The 16,213-nt window shown below is 38.2% G+C and overlaps 1 protein-coding gene across 1 annotated transcript in view; it reads right to left on the reverse strand.

The window, feature by feature from the left end:
• Positions 1 to 15,962, reverse strand: part of ETAA1 (Ewing tumor-associated antigen 1) — a 22,018-nt gene extending 6,056 nt beyond the window's left edge. The window contains exons 1-5 of the mRNA XM_006862946.1: positions 15,743 to 15,962; positions 13,141 to 13,269; positions 12,594 to 12,670; positions 9,472 to 9,584; positions 7,173 to 9,229 (exon numbers count right to left, since the gene is read on the reverse strand). Coding sequence (XP_006863008.1) covers positions 7,173 to 9,229; positions 9,472 to 9,584; positions 12,594 to 12,670; positions 13,141 to 13,269; positions 15,743 to 15,962 — 2,596 coding nt within the window. The remainder of the gene's footprint in view (positions 1 to 7,172; positions 9,230 to 9,471; positions 9,585 to 12,593; positions 12,671 to 13,140; positions 13,270 to 15,742) is intronic.
• Positions 15,963 to 16,213: the final 251 nt, after the last annotated feature.

Below are 16,213 nucleotides of genomic sequence, written 5' to 3' on the forward strand. Positions count from 1 at the left end.
AAAACAACAACATGGGCAAAATATTGAATGATGCAGGAATATGAAAAGAAGATGGAACGTATATACAGAGTCACTGTACCAAAAAGAAATGGTCTTCTCAAGTAGGGTCAACATTTTCTCTGCTTATCGTATTTCTGAGATCACACCTGCAAGTTTTTGACATGAATTCCCCTGCAATTCTGAGACCTGACTCAACAGTCAGTGTGCATTCTCTTAATCATTTCTTTTCTTTCTTGGAAGAAAAAAAAGATTTCCTTTAAATAAGCCAAGACCCACTCTTTCCTGTTAGCCTATTGCTCTTAATGACAGTGGAGAGAAGCAAGATAAGGGTTGAATCACTCTGGTTTCATTGTCATTTGTTAAAATTACAGTTTTACTGAAGCAATGGATGTATCCTTGTCTCATTGATCTCAAAGTGGCTGTGAGAATATGTGTATATGTTGCAGCCACCCTTTTGTCCTTCAGTTATCTTAGCCTCTGACACACTTAGGATGCATGTGATAAGACAAAATATTTTGATATTTGATAAGACAAATGAATAAACAAATAAAATGAATAAGTAGAAAAAACCCCAAAAAACCCCGAAATAGTCAATGTTTAAGCATTTCAAGAGGTAGTATGGTAGTATGTCATCAAGAACTGATGATACTGAAGGAAGAAATCCAAATTGCTCTGACGGCATTAGCGAAAAACAAGGATCGTCCACCAAACTGAAGAGGTACTGGAGTCGTTCACTCATCTATGCCAAGACATTTGAAAGATAGCTATCTGGCCAACCAACTGGAAGAGATCCATATCTGTGTCCATTCTGAAGACAGATGACCCAGTGGAATGCAAATTATTAAACAATATAATGACACATGCAAGTAAAATTTTGCTGAAGATAATTAAGAAATGGCTGCAACAGTGTATCGACAGATTTTCAAGCTGGATTTCAAGCTGGATTTAGTAGAGGACGTAGGATGAATGGTATCACTGCTGAAGTCAAATGGATCTTGGCTGAAAGCAGAGAATTCCAGAAAGATGTTTACTTGTGTTTTACTGATTATGCAAAGGTTTTTGACTGTGGATCATGAAAACCTATGGATAACATTGTGAAGAATGGGTATTCTAGAATACTTAATGGTGCTCATGAGGGACCTTTACATAGTCCAAGAAGCAGTTGATGGGACAGAAAAAGGTGGCTAATGAATGGTTTAAAATCAGGAAAGGTGTTTGTCATAGTTGTATACTTTCCCCACACTTATTCAATCTGTATACTGAGCAAATATGAGAAGCTAGATCAGGTGAAGAAGAACAAGGGCATCAGGAATGAAGGAAGACTCAGTAGCAACCTATGATATGCAGATGATACAACCTCGTTTGCTGGAAGTGAAGAGGCTTAAAATACTTATGTAGATTTTAAGCGTTCAGTATTGACTGCACCTCAATTAAAAAATCAAGAAAATTGTTAGAATGGCACTAAAGAAAATTCAAACAAATCCACATGAACCAACAAAATGACCTTGAATCCCACTTGAATTTAGAATTCATCTCAAGAACAGATTTAATACATTAGAAACTAATGCCTGGAACATAAGAGTTGTGGAAAGACATCAAGATCATATAGGAAAAAGCAAAAAGTCATTAAAAGCACAGGAAAGAAAAGAAAAAACATGGATGTCAAAACTGTGAAACTTGTTCTTGAGTGAAGAGAAGTTAAATTGAATGGAAGAAATGAGGAAAAGAGCTGCACAGAAAATTTTAAAGGGCAGCTCAAGAATACAAAGTCACGTATTATAATGAAATGTGCCAAGACCTAGAGTTAAAACACCAAAAGGGAAAGATATGTTCAGCATTTCTCAAGCTGAAAAAGCTAAAAAAAAATTCAATCCTCAACTTGAAATACTGAAGGATCTTAAGAGGAAAATACTGAATGAATAAGATAGAAAGAATACACAGTCACTGAAACCAAGTGAAATGATCAATATTCAACCATTTCAACTGGTAGTATCTGATCAAAAACCGATAGTACTGAAGGAAGAAGGGCAAGCTGCAATGAAGGTACTGGTGAAAAACCAGGTTCCAGGAGTTATAGTGTAGTGCTATGGGATAAAAAGTGGACTGCTAACCACCAGGTCAGTGGTTCACACACCCACTAACCACTCTTCAGAAACACTGTACAGGATCGCTATGAGCTGACACTAATTGGAAGGTACTTAACAACAACAGCAACAAGAGGAATAGAGGGAACACAAATTTAAATCTTTCAATAAACTGAGTAGCACTTGAGGTGTTCACTTATGTAAGCAAAAAAAATTTGGAAGACAGGTAACTACCTACACAACTGATTGGAACAGAGTCATTTGTGCCCATTCCAAAGAGAGGTGACCCAATAGGACATTGAAATCACCGAACAATATCATTAATATATCACATGCAAGTAAAATTCTAAACCGGTTGCAACAGTATATCAATGGAGAACTACCAGAAATTCAAGCTGGATTCAGAAGAGGATGTGGATCTAGGGATATCATTGCTGACATCAGATGGATGTTGGATGAAAGCAGAGTACCACAACGATGTTCACATGTGCTTTACTGACTATGCAAAGTCTTTCAACTTTGTAGGGTCATAATAAATTCTGCATAACATTGTGAAGAATGGGTATTCCAAAGCACTTAATTGTGCTTATGAGGAAGCTATTCATAGAACAGGAAGCAGTTGTTAGAACAGAACAAGGGAACACTGAATGTTTTAATATCAGGAAAGAATGTACCAGGGATGTTTAATTTTACCATACATATTCAATTTATATGCTGAGCAAATAATCTGAGAAGCTGGGTTATATGAAGAAGAATGTGGTATCAGGATTGGAGGAAGACTCATTAAACCACCTGCGATATGAAGATACTACCTTGATTGTTGGAAACAAAGTGGACTTAAGATACTTACTGATGAAGATCAGTAGTCTTCAGTAAGGATTGCATCTCAAGGTAAAGATAAAAAAAAAAAAACACAACTGGACCAGTAAACAACATCATGATAAATGGAAAAAAAGACTGAAGTTGTCAAAGACTTCATTTTGCTTGGATTCACCATCAGTACTCTCGGAAACAGCAGTCAAGAAATGAAATAACATAAGGCAAATCTGCTGCAAAAGGTCTCTTTTAAAGTGTTAAAGAGCAAGGAAGTCAGTTTAAGGGCAAAGGTGAGCCTGAGCCAAGTTATGGTATTTTCAATAGCCTCATATGTATGTAAAAGTTGGACAATGAATAAGGAAGACTGTAGAAGAATAGATGCATTTGAATGATGGTGTTGGAGAAGACTATTAAAAGTACCATGGACTGCCAGAAGAACAAACAAATCTGTGTTGGAAGAAAAACAACCAGAATGCTCCTTAGAAGCCAGGATGCAATATTCACTGTAGTATACTTTATGACTGCTAAAAACTACAAATAACCTAAACATACATCAGTAAGAAACAAGTTAAATAGATTATGGTGGTGGTTGGTTATGTGCCGTGGAGTTGGTTCTGACTCATAGCGACCCTGTACAGGGTTTCCGAGGCTGTAAATCTTTACGGGGGAGCAGAAAGCCTCATCTTTCTCCCGCGGAACAGCTGGTAGTTTCTAACTGCTGACCTTATGATTCGCAGCCCGATTCGTAACCACTACGTCACCAGAGCTCCTTAAATAGATTACGGTACACCCACATAATTACACTATACTAAGAGTCAGGATGACTGAAGCAATCTGTATGTACCAACACGGCTATCAAATAGTGAGCATACCATAACTGCTCCTGCCATCAAGTTGATAACTCATGGCAATTGAGACTATATCTTTACAGAATAGCCTCTTCTTTCTCCCACAGTGTAATTGGTGAATTTGAACCACTGACCTTCCAGTTAGCAGCCCAACACCTAACCCACAGTGCCACCAGGGCTCAGTAAATAGTAGGTTGTTGTTAAGTGCCGTTGAGTACATTTCAACTCATAGCGACCCTACAGAGTTTTCAAGGAGTGGCTGGTGGGTTTGAACTGCCAACCATAAGGCTCAAACTGACCTTGAGGTCCAGGGCATTATCCTGCAGCACCCCACCAGGACTCCAAATAGTGTATACATTGTTGTTAAGTGCCGTTGAGTTAATTCAGACGCATAGCGACCCTATAGGTTTCCGAGGAACAACTGGTAGGTTTGAAGTTCCAATTTTATTGCTCAAATTGACTTTGCAGTCCAGTGCATTAGTCCACACCAGGACTCCATAAGTAGTAAATATATAATTCCATTTATTTAAACAATTCTACGCACACACAAAGGCACACAGACTCATTTCTATACGCATAGAAATTACTGAATGATGCATATTAAACTGCTAACTGTGACTTCCCCTGAAAATGATCCTAGGAAAGGAAAAACAGGGGACTTGATATTTTATTTCCAACTATTCTGTTTTGTTTTTTTAAAAAACAAAAAACTAGAAAATAACTGATATAATCTAACATTTCAAATCTAAACAATGATAATCTAATGTAAAAAGAAACGGAACCCCCACCATTATATTAGCATTGTTCTCCGTAATAGATTCCTATCCTTAGCCTCAACTGAGAAAGATTTAAGAAGATCTATAATTCACGTAGTGGTTACGAATCAGGCTGCGAACCCCAAGGTCAGCAGTTCGAAACTACCAGCTTCTCCGCAGGAGAAAGATGAGAGTTTCTGCTCCCGTAAAGATTTATAGCCTTGGAAACCCTGTTCAGGATCGCTATGGGTTGGAACCGACTCAATGGCACTTAACAACAACAACATAGCAAATGCTGTAATTAAAGTTAGCACTAGCTATTGTAGAAACACAGAGTGAATGTCAATCACTTTGAGCAGTCAGAATACACTGAATCTGAAATGACAAATGGAGTATGTATGAGGAAGCACTATGCTTCAGGGAAGGAAATAGCATCTATGATGACAAGAGGTTACAAGAGAGTGCTGGGTAATGAAAACGACAAATGATTACAATCAGAGATTCGATTTCATTTAAAGAAATACACGAATCGGGCTGCGAACCTTAAGGTCAGCGGTTCGAAACTACCAGCCGCTCCACGGGAGAAAGATGAGGCTTTCTACTCCCGTAAAGATTTACACCCTTGGAAACCCTGTACAGGGTCGCTATGGGTCGGAACCGACTTGACGGCACTTAACAACAACAACAGCAGATATTTAACACTGTATATTCATTCAAATATTTACTCTGTACCCTTCTAAGTGCCAGATGTTGTTATTCTTAAGAGAGACCATATCATTAAATAAATATTTAATTGCACCCTGTGGTATTTTTTTAAACAATGAAGTCAAGGTAGATGTCAAATCTCAGGGTGAAAGTTAGTTTATAGACTATTCAAGGAAGGCTGTTGTGGGAGGGCGATACTTCAATTGAGGCCTCAGGAGAGTAAAGCAACAACCAAGCTAAGAGGGTAGGGGAGAGTCAAATGTTGGGGAGGAACAGGAGTTTTGTGAAAAGTTCCAGAACTATTCTATTTGGAGAGATGAAAGACACCTGGTACAGCTAAGGTTTAGTAGATAAAGGACAAATGGAATGAAATAGGATGAACTGGCAGGTTAAGGAGCGGGAATGCAGGAAGGACCTTGTAGCTCAGTGCAAATCAGTAGTGTATTTGAAATACGATAGGTTGGCTCTCATAGTGGTTTTAAGCATAGAAATGCCAGGTTTGCCCATTTGTAAAAGCTTGCTCAGCTATGTGGAGACTAGAATTGAAAGGGACAAATAAAAGAAAGGCAGTAGGCTAGTCAAGAAATGTTGTCTTGGAGAAAAGTAGCAGTAAAGAGTCAGAGAAATATCCAGTGTTAAGGTAACATTTTGAGACAGAAACAATGGAACATATTGGTAGAATACAGAATTTGGGAGTAGGAGAGGGATGAGAGGAACCAAAGATAGGTTATGTCAGGTAAATAAATCACAACTGTTATAAGTAACAATTAGTTTTATATCAGATATTATATCAACAAAGGTTTAAATAGAATGCTCTGAATTTTCAAATATTGTTCACCTCAATGCTCTGCTAGTATAAGCAGGTATAAGTTACAAAACAATGAAATATTTAGTAAACCATCTTAACACTACAACAGCAAGTGTGATTATCCAAGGAAACAATTCATAAACAATTCCCTAAAATCTACTGAATGCCTACTATACGCCACTCACTGTATTAAAATGCTGGAAAAAGAATTCCACTTAACACTGAAAAATATACCACTTATTCTCTGTGTATACTACTGCACAATTATTTGTTAAGAACTACTTTAATAATTCTAGTTAAACACTGTGACAGTTAAGGTTTTCAACTTAGCTGGACCTAAATTCTTAACGATTTGTCAGTAAGGCAATAGTAATCCCCCAGAATGACTAGATAATTCTAATATACTGGAATCACCTCCATGATGAGACCTGCTATGAGCAGCCAAACAATTGAAAGGATGTTTGATGCAGAGTCCCACCTGCTAACAATCTTTTGGGTCCTCAGGCAAAACTAGACTCCTGGTGTGCACTGTGGGTTGATGCACTAGACTGCAAAGTTGGTTTGAACTGCAAGGTTGGTGGTTCAAGCTCACCAGCTGCTCCTCAGAAACTGTATACAGGGTCACGATGGGTCAGAACTGACTTGACAGCACTAGCAACAACATGCAAAACTTAATTGACCTTTGCAGATCTGGATCTTGTATCTAAAGTAGCCCTGGTGGTACAAAGGATAATCACTGTGGTGGACTGCTAAGCACAGTGTGTATATATATACATATACATACACACACAACACACACACACCCACATACATCCAAGCTTTGCTGGCTTTGCTTCTCTAGAGAAGTCGGCCTAAGACAAATATCATTTAGAATGTTTTTTATCTTATTGTTGTTGTTGTTGTTGTTATGTGCCGTGGAGTCGGTTCCGACTCACAGCGACCCTGCACAGGGTTTCCGAGGCTGTTAATCTTTACGGGAGCAGAACGCCTCATCTTTCTCCCGCGGAACCGCTGGTAGTTTCGAAACTGCTGACCTTATGGTTCGCAGCCCGATTCGTAACCACTACGCTACCAGAGCTCCTTATACTTTACTAAAATTCAAAACAATAACTACTTTCCAAGATGATACTTCTAAAAGAAATTATTATACACATACCTTTTGAAGGTTGTTTTACAGATTCAGAAAGTTTTATCAAAGACTGCTGCTGAACAACCTCCTCATCACATAACGGGTTGTTAGTTGGAGTTTTCTTTTCCTCTAAACTCTGTGTAGTTTTGGCACCAGATTTACTTCCTGTTAAACAACTTTGATTAAACTGAGATTGAGTCTGAGAATTTTTCATCCTGGTAAATGTGTATTTTGAAAATTTAGTTGCTTTGTTAAGATCAGTCTGAGTTTCTTCTTTTACTGTCCTATGTAACAAACGCTGAGTAGTCAGCTTATTAGCAGCAGAAATTCCTATATTCATATGCCCTGAACTCACATTCCAACTTGAACTTCCTGCCAGAACCAACTTGGAACTATTCCCTTTTACTGGAACATCACTGTTATTCCAAGAAACATGCATATTACTGATGTCATCATTTGAGTTCTTAGAATACATAGTTAAATTTGTTGTGGTACCTAAAATACTCGGAGTGTTTCTGGAAGTTTCCCCCTTCTCCATCTTCACTGATTGATTTACTTGTGAACTATTTGTTATGGATGGTTGTACTGTAAGGCTATCCAGATTCAAATGCTTTGGTCGCATCAACTGTCTTCCCTGCTTAGATGTCATAGACATGTTTTTAGCTCCAAATTTGGAATTATTATTGACTTCAACTATCTTTTCTGGTATCTTGCTCTCATTTGTAATGGTTTGTTGCTGTGTTAGTCTTTCAACATCATCACATGCCTGGTATAACAAATCATCGTCTACATCATCGGTTTCCCAGGTATTCTCTAGTTGATGGCATGCTTCAATAACTTCGTTGGCAAATGATGGATCATTCCAATCATCCAGGAAAGTACCTAAATGTGGTGCATTAGTCTGATTTGGGTTACCATCTGATTTGGTTTCACCGGCTGAAGCTGTAGAGTCAAAAAGATCTGTTTTAGCAGCTATTTTAACGGACTGATTAAAAATGGGCTTACATTTTTGTTCATTAAAACATCCTTTGTTCAAAGCAGACTTCTTTTCAGAAGCATTTACAGTAGAAGTAAACTTAGCAGGAGTATCTTCCTTTATTTTTTTAGACGCAAGGGCACAATCTTGAATTTTGTCTTGAAAAATAATTTTGTTGCAAGATTGTTCAAATTTCATTTTATTTCCAGTGGATGACAATTTGTTTGATTTATCATTTGGATCTGGCAAAAAGTTATGTTTTTCAGCATCTATTAATTCTTTGTTACATGTTTTTGAAGGAAGATTTTGTAAAATTTTGGAATCATTTAGCCTGGCATCTAAACTTACAACGGTTCTTGACTTACTTTTATCATTTTTATTGTTAAAAATATAAAGATCCTTGTGAACAGCAACATGAGGTACTTTCGACACAGGAAGCAGTTCTGGCATTTCCACAGTTTGCATCACAAGAGTTTCACTTCTGCGTAATTGTTCCCAATTCTTCTCAAAGTCACTGGGAGCAAAGGGATCAATGTGTTTACTAAAAGTTTCTGTCTCCTTCACACAGGAAGTCACACATGATTTTGTCATGATGGGAGTGTCTACTTGAGAAGAAAGTGATCCTGGGGCTTTATTTTGTAGTTTAACAGCGATCAGAGTCTCACTGGTAACGACTTTCTCCTCTTTCAAAGTATTTTCCTTTCGACAGGCAGTGTTGTTACTGGTGTTCAAAAAAGCATCTGACCGATCTTGGCTTAAACACCCACTACATTTCTGAGTGGAACCATCAAAAATGGCATTAAAAGCTGCTTCAACATTTTGATCAAATAACTTGTTACTGCTATTTTGATCATTTGCCGTTGATACCTTGGTGCTTTCCTTCACTGGCTTCTTTATCACAGCAGTATCTATTTCAGGAATTTCATGACATAATGACTGTATCTGTAAATTCTCTTTATATTCATTTAACGTCTCTGTTTCTGAAATCATCTGGGCAAAATCATGATTCCTACTGCTTTGCTCTTGAATCACATCAAGTTCTTCCATATTTTTATCAAACTGCTTTGCCAACTTCATAAGTTCTTCTTCTTGATTTTGTGTTTTTAACCTATTAAACATTCAAAATATTATCACTGAGAAATGTTCTAAGAGCCACTATAAATATTCCATTGCTACTTAACATATTTTGATATTATAAAACAAAGAAACTTTAAGATCACTATTTTCACTCTGAATTTTACATGTCAGACTAAGGAAAGGTTTTACTAGTCATTTTAATACATATTTTTAAAAAAGAGAATACTATTAAAAATATTTCCTTCACTGAATTGCAGAAAAGTTTGAACTCACTTAATGCCGCTGCTTTTTGCTCTTGATTTCCCTTTTGTTACACTGGGAGTACAAGGAATAGCAGTTTCACCAATCCATATGCCTAGCATAGAGTTTGTGCTTGGTCTTTCATCCTTTGGCAGAGAGAAGTAAAGATGTGCAGAAGTAAAAAAAAAAAAAAAAAGAAAGAAAGAAAGAAAAAGTAAGGGAGGAAAGAAAACAATCTTTAACTACTTTGACATTTTTCCTAGGACAACAAATTCGGGTGAAGAGTTCATTATAAAGTAAATTTTAAAACAATGAGAAATTGAGAGACGGCAATATCAAGTTTTTCAATTTCTGTTTCAGGTACAGAAAAAACATTCAAGATTTAAAATTCCTTATTTTTTTAAAAATTAAAAATTAAAGTTCTAAAAATTTTTATATAATGCATATTTACTAGTAAAAACTCATGCTTTCTCAAAAAAAGAACAACTTATTTCAATTTTCATAATATACTCATAAAAATAAATATCAGAAATAAACTGTATGGCATAAGTCATCAGAATTGAGAATAAAAAGAGGCAAAATTGGAATACTTAATGCATCATCTGATTCTCCAAATTTTCCCTTCTCCCATTATAATCTCTATCTAAAAGCCCATGTGGACCTGAATTTAGACTATACAGATGGAATTAAAGTCAGGAACAAGGGGTCAAAGCAAGTTCAGAACAGATGCAAGAATGAGAATAAAATGAGAACAAAAATAAGAGAAAGCCAAAGAAAAAAAACACAATCAAGGAAAAAGCCATTTTAGTTCTGTCTATTTTTGCTATGACTTCACAATCACTGAGCATGTAGAAAAATTAGAGAAGGAGCTTTACATATTAGGTAAAAACCCAACCAACAAATGAAATAGAAGACACACTTTCTACTTTAATTCTTTATTATCTAGAATGAAAGGAGACAACAAAGTATAATAACTTAATCCCTAGACTGTAGGTTAGTTGCAGGCAGAATCAACAACAACTATAACAAAAACCTCAAACTCAATAACATCAAGTGGATTCTACTTTATAACAACTCTATAGGACAGAGCAGAATTGCTCCCAACATTTCTGACGCTGTAAATCTTTGCAGGAACTTTTGCCTCATGTTTCTGGTGAATTGCCAACTTTTCTGTTAGCTGTGCAAAGCTTAACCTACTGTGCCTCTAGGGCTCCTTATATGAAGGCAAAGCCTCTTGCAATAATATCTCAGTCTCTAGCACAATAAGGAAAATGTCACTTTAAATTTACATACTAGGTTTAGGTGAAAAGAGCTCAACAATTCAGTACTTTAAAATCCTTAATAATCCACCAGCAGTTTTCTTAGATGCTCATTTGTATACATTGATTTAACTTCATGAAATACTCTAGGAAATAGTAATTTCCCTTTCAGACTCTATTTTCCCCTTCTTATTCCAACACAATTTTGAATGTAAGGAAAATGACATTCTTAGTGATCTCATTGTGAACTTTTGCCAAGCAATTTTTAATTAATTCAATTTTCAGAGAATTAAGATAATTTTATAATATCCAACTTTTATGTATATACATAAACCTACATATGCATATTTATAACACTTACTTATAAGGGTTACATTTCTTAAATTTCATTATCAAAAATCATTTCACATTGATTCCCACTATACTCCAGGTGTTATACATGGTGTACCTATACACATTACTTCATTTAATCCTAAAGAGTATACTGTATAATATGATATAAAAATATATACCTTGAATACTCAACACTGTATAAAAAAATTGCTAAAGAAAGTGAATTAACTTTCAATTAAACTGGAAGTACACATTTAAAAAAGATATGCCATCTCTGAAAACATTAAGGGGAAATTAACAGTTTGACCAGAATAGCTCACCTAAAAAGAAACAACAGAATTATCTGTTTCATGTTGAGAACACTTTCAGAGAACATCACAAATTTTAAGCTGACTTTGATACTGCCAAAGATTTATATGCTTTTTAAAAGTGCTGAGCTGAAGAGGGAAACATCGAAAACCAAGCAAATTTCACTTTATTTTTTGCTTTATACAAGCTACCACTTGCACACTGTTTCCATTCTTTATATGAGCTATTATTTCCAGCCCATTTAGGTAAAGGATCCAATAATTTACTCAACTATCTTTCTATCACTATTTAGGCTGGCCAGCCCAAACACATTTTATTTGCCTCTTTCATGTGAAACCCACAATTAATGAAGATCTATTGTTAACTTATAACGTAAGTAGTAATATGGCATAAATGCTATTTAACTAATTAACCCAATGTAAAATGAATTTCTATGACATGCCAAACATGGAATGTAGAGCTAGTAGCAACAGATTTGTTTTGACTGTGCTAGTTGTTTGATTTTAACATATATTGCCATTTTAATCCTCATTAAAGCAAGACAAGTAATAATTCTAATATATATATGCCTGAGTGAATTGAGATTCTGAGAGCTTCAGTAACTTGACAAAGGCCACTCAACACAGGAGACGATTCAAAACTAACTCCAACCTAGTGTTTTTTCCACCTGGACAAATGTTTCTTCATGATTTTATTTGTTGTTGTCAAGTGCTGTTGAGTGAGTTCCGACCCATAGCGACCCTGTACAGGGTTTCCGAGGCTGCAAATCTCTACGGGAGCAGAAAGCCTCATCTTTCTCCTGCCGAACAGCTGGTAGTTTCGAACTGCTGACCTTAAGGTTCGCAGCCCAATTTATAACCACTATGCTGTAAGTCAGTATTAAAAAGAGCCACTGAAACAAGGAAAAGGCACAGAAGTTTAATGAATTGCCTCATTCTATTATTTCAATAACTTGAAAAGTATTATATTATTAAGCACAATATTAAAAATAAACACCAAACTTAGTCCAAATCACTCATAAAATTAAACGAATATATGTGTTTAAGAAAATAGACATTGCTAATTTTATAATATGTTTTTTTCAAATGCATTTCAGAAGTTGAAAAGGTAAAAACAATCTTTACTGCAGTATTTTTGGAAAAGAGAATTATAAAAGGTAAACTGTTATTATTTTTCATTGATATGAGCTACACCAGGCTTTATTGCACATTTTCCACTGTTTAAAAATAAATAAATAAAACTAGTGATATTTACCTGAGGAGCAATACGATTAACAATATGAGAAATCTCATCACTATCTGTGGTGTAAATCTGGTTTTTTCTTCCTTTACCTAAAGAAACAAAAGACATTTCTACATATTGTAAAGCAAACTATTAAAAAAAACAACCCAAAAACAAAAAAATAACAACCCGTGGTCATATCTTAAGACAGTGATTTTAATAACAGGTTTCATCACTATATACTCTTGACATGACTATCAATAATGAAATAACAGTAAGTATTTAGTAGATATCAAAGTTTCACATGCTATTATTGGTGATAGTGGTGTGCCGAGTTGGCTCAGACTCATATCGACCCTGTATAGGGTTTCCCAGTTTGTAAATGTTTACAGGAGCAGAAAGTCTCATTTTTTCCCCACTGAGCAGCTGGTAGATTCAAACTGCTGATACTGCAGTTAGCAAGCCAGCTCATCATCCATTATGCTACCAGGGTTACTCCACGTTTGCTGACTAAAATTTTAGTTAAAACCGAATCATTTATCGAACATTTACCCACATAAAAACATTAATAACAAATTACCTAACAGCTTTGTCGTTGGAGAATTCTGATCCCAAAATATATCGTTCAGTCCATCTGGATCATTTGGAGAACTGAAGTTACACGGCAGTAAATCTATTTTTGGCACTCTCCTGGGTGTCTCATACTTTTCTGTGTAAAACGATGATTCAAATAACTGTTACATGTTAAAGCATCGTTTTACTTCAAAAAAACTCCAAAGTCAAATAAGCACCGGACAACAAGGTCGGTTTGAACTGCAAGGTCGGTGGTTCAAACTCACCAGCCGCTCTATGGAAAGGACTTGACAACACTTAACAATACAATACTACAATATCGAAATTTCCTCCATATTTTAACTACAATTGAAATGTTGGTTTTACATCACATAAAAATCTGTGCAGCAACACATGACAAATAATAGCATTTTTATAAGAGTATATGTAATACTTACAGATAACCTAAGCTCTAGGAATGACACTAACTTTGTTGTTAATGTTAAGTGCCATGGAGTCAATTCTGATTCATAGCGATCATGTTTAGCGTTTCTGAGGCTTTCCATCTTCGCGGGAACAAAAAGCCTTAGCTTTCTCTCACCCAGCGGCATGCGAACTCGAAACACAGTCCTTGTAGTTCATAGTCCAGTGCTTATCCTATGGAGCTACCACGCTCCCTGTAAAACGTGTATATAACCTAGTCAGTACATTATCACTGGAATTGTGGTGTGGCGCTATCGGAAAAGTTTACTACTGCAAGGTCAGTTTGAACCTCAAGGTCGGTGATTCAAACTCTCCAGTCACTCCGTGGAAACCCTATACTGGGTCAGTATGAGTCGGAAACAACTAGAGTGCACTTAACAACTCTCACTGGGTCGTAGAGTCTTTTGGGAGCCACCTGCAATTTACTGTTGTTTTTGTTAAACGCTGAGTTGGTTTCAACTCATAGCGACCCTGTATAGGGTTTCCAAGGAGCGACCGGTGGGTTTGAATCACCGACCTTGTGGCTAAAGCTGACTTTGTAGACATGCGAATTATTCTGCAAGCCACACCTCGACTCCTGTAATTTATTATTATGACTCAAAAGTCAAATGTATCCAGTTAAAAGTCTGGCTGCCTTTCACAAACTCTATTCAACTCTTTTCTGACGTGGCACTGGAGGATGAGCAGCGGACCCCAAGGCCGGTTTGAACTGCAATGATCAGCGGTTCAAACCCAACTGCCACTCCTCAGAAGCCCTATACAGGATCAGAACGAGTCAGAATGGTCTTGACAGCACTAACAACAAAATTCAATCTACACTAAGAGTTTCAAAACGTTAAAGTGATCCATTTGTTGGGAAGCTTCCTGTACTGTCACTTGCATTTCTACATAAAATTGCTTTCATTCTTTTGGTTGTTGGTTGGTTATGTGCCATGGAGTTGGTTCCGACTCATGTTGTTGTTGCTATTAAGTTCCAGAGTCGGTCCGATCCATAATGACCCTGTATAGGGTTTTCCGAGGAGCAGCTAATGAGCTTGAACCACCAACCTTGAGGTTCAAACCGACTTTGCAGTCCAGTGCATTAACCCACAGCACCACACCAGAACTCCAACTTCATAGTTGGACCTATAAATCTTTAAGGGAGCAGCAGAAAGCCTCATCTTTTTCTCCCGGTACAGCTGATAGCTTCGAACTGCTGACCTTGAGGTTAGCAACCCAACCCGTAACCACAACGAATTGCATTATGGGAGTAAATGACAGACTCGCGTGGCATTGTGGGATAGAGCACTGGACTGCAAGCTTCCTATGAACCGCAATGCCGGCCAGCGGTTCAAATTCATCAACTACTCTCAGAAACCTTATGCAGGGTTGCTAGGAGTGGAATCCATTCATCAGCACACAACAGTAAGGTAACAAAAGTCTTATTTTAGAGATGCTCTAGGAAAAAAGTTTTGTATGTGTTAAACTTCTTGGCATGGTTTATAATGAGCTTCTCAAAACTTGTTTTTGTTAAGTGCCTCGGTTCCGACTCATAATGACCATATAGGTTTTCCGAGGAGTGACTGATGAGCTTGAACTGCCAACCTTGCAGTCCAGAGCGTTAACCTACAGCACCATACCAGGACTCCAAATTAACGCATGGGTCCTTAGTTTCCTACTTTGAGGAAGAGTCCATGTAGGAATTTCCGGGTTTTACATAAAAGAGACGTGACAAGGCCAAGAAGTTGTGGAAAGAGCAGGAACTTTTCACGTGGTCCCGTTCCGAAGGTGAGCCAGGTTAGAGCTTACGGGGAAAACATGCCCCAGGAAGCAAGTTGAGGGCGAAGGGCCGCTCAGATATCTGTACCGGCTCCCCCAATGCGGAGAACTAGAGGCGCATCTCCCAAATTGCCTCCGTCCCTTAACAGGTCAATTCCAGGACCCATTCCCGTGCAGGGGTGACAAGCGGGTAGGCGGTTCTAACACTGCAGTGCGCAATCTCGGGAAGTGAAACCGTGGGGAGTGGCAATGGGTAACTTTGAACCAGAGAAACCTCACTTCAGGCTCCACTTCCACCCGCACCCCGTTTCCCTGCTCCACGCTGCGCTGGGGGGCGGGGGGGGGCTGCAGCACCAAAGCCTGGGGAGGCTGCACTGCCGGCGTCTCACCCTCAGGGTTACTTTTACTGCAGGAAGCAGCTGCTGGAGGCTGCTCTTGCAGCAGCATTGGCGGGGGAGGCCCGTCCCCAGCCCCGCGGAACCCCGAGCCGCGGGTCGACCTCGGCCGCCTCCTCCCAGGCTCCACCGAGCTGCACTCTTCAGTCGCTGCTGTTTTGCGCAGCGAATCCTTCGGGCCAGGGCCGTCCCCATGTTTCCTTCGCCGACTCATCGCCTATGACCCCCTCCAACAGTCGCTTCTCCTTTCATAGTTTGCAACCTGAGAAGGGCAACGGTACTACGAACAGACCTCCGCGCCAACGGCCGCCGCCATTTTGGCCGCTGGAGTCCCGCGTAAGAGAGGGCCGTTGATTGGCTGCGCTGCGAGGGGGCGGAGCGGTCCGCATTCCGGCCGTACGCGCTAACGCTGTCGGGACCTGACGCTGTGTCAGCGGGTTCTGGCGCTGATCTTTAGAATCCACT

Source organism: Chrysochloris asiatica, unplaced genomic scaffold (genome assembly GCF_000296735.1).
Source record: "Chrysochloris asiatica unplaced genomic scaffold, ChrAsi1.0 scaffold00052, whole genome shotgun sequence".
NCBI classification, from domain to species: domain Eukaryota; kingdom Metazoa; phylum Chordata; class Mammalia; order Afrosoricida; family Chrysochloridae; genus Chrysochloris; species Chrysochloris asiatica.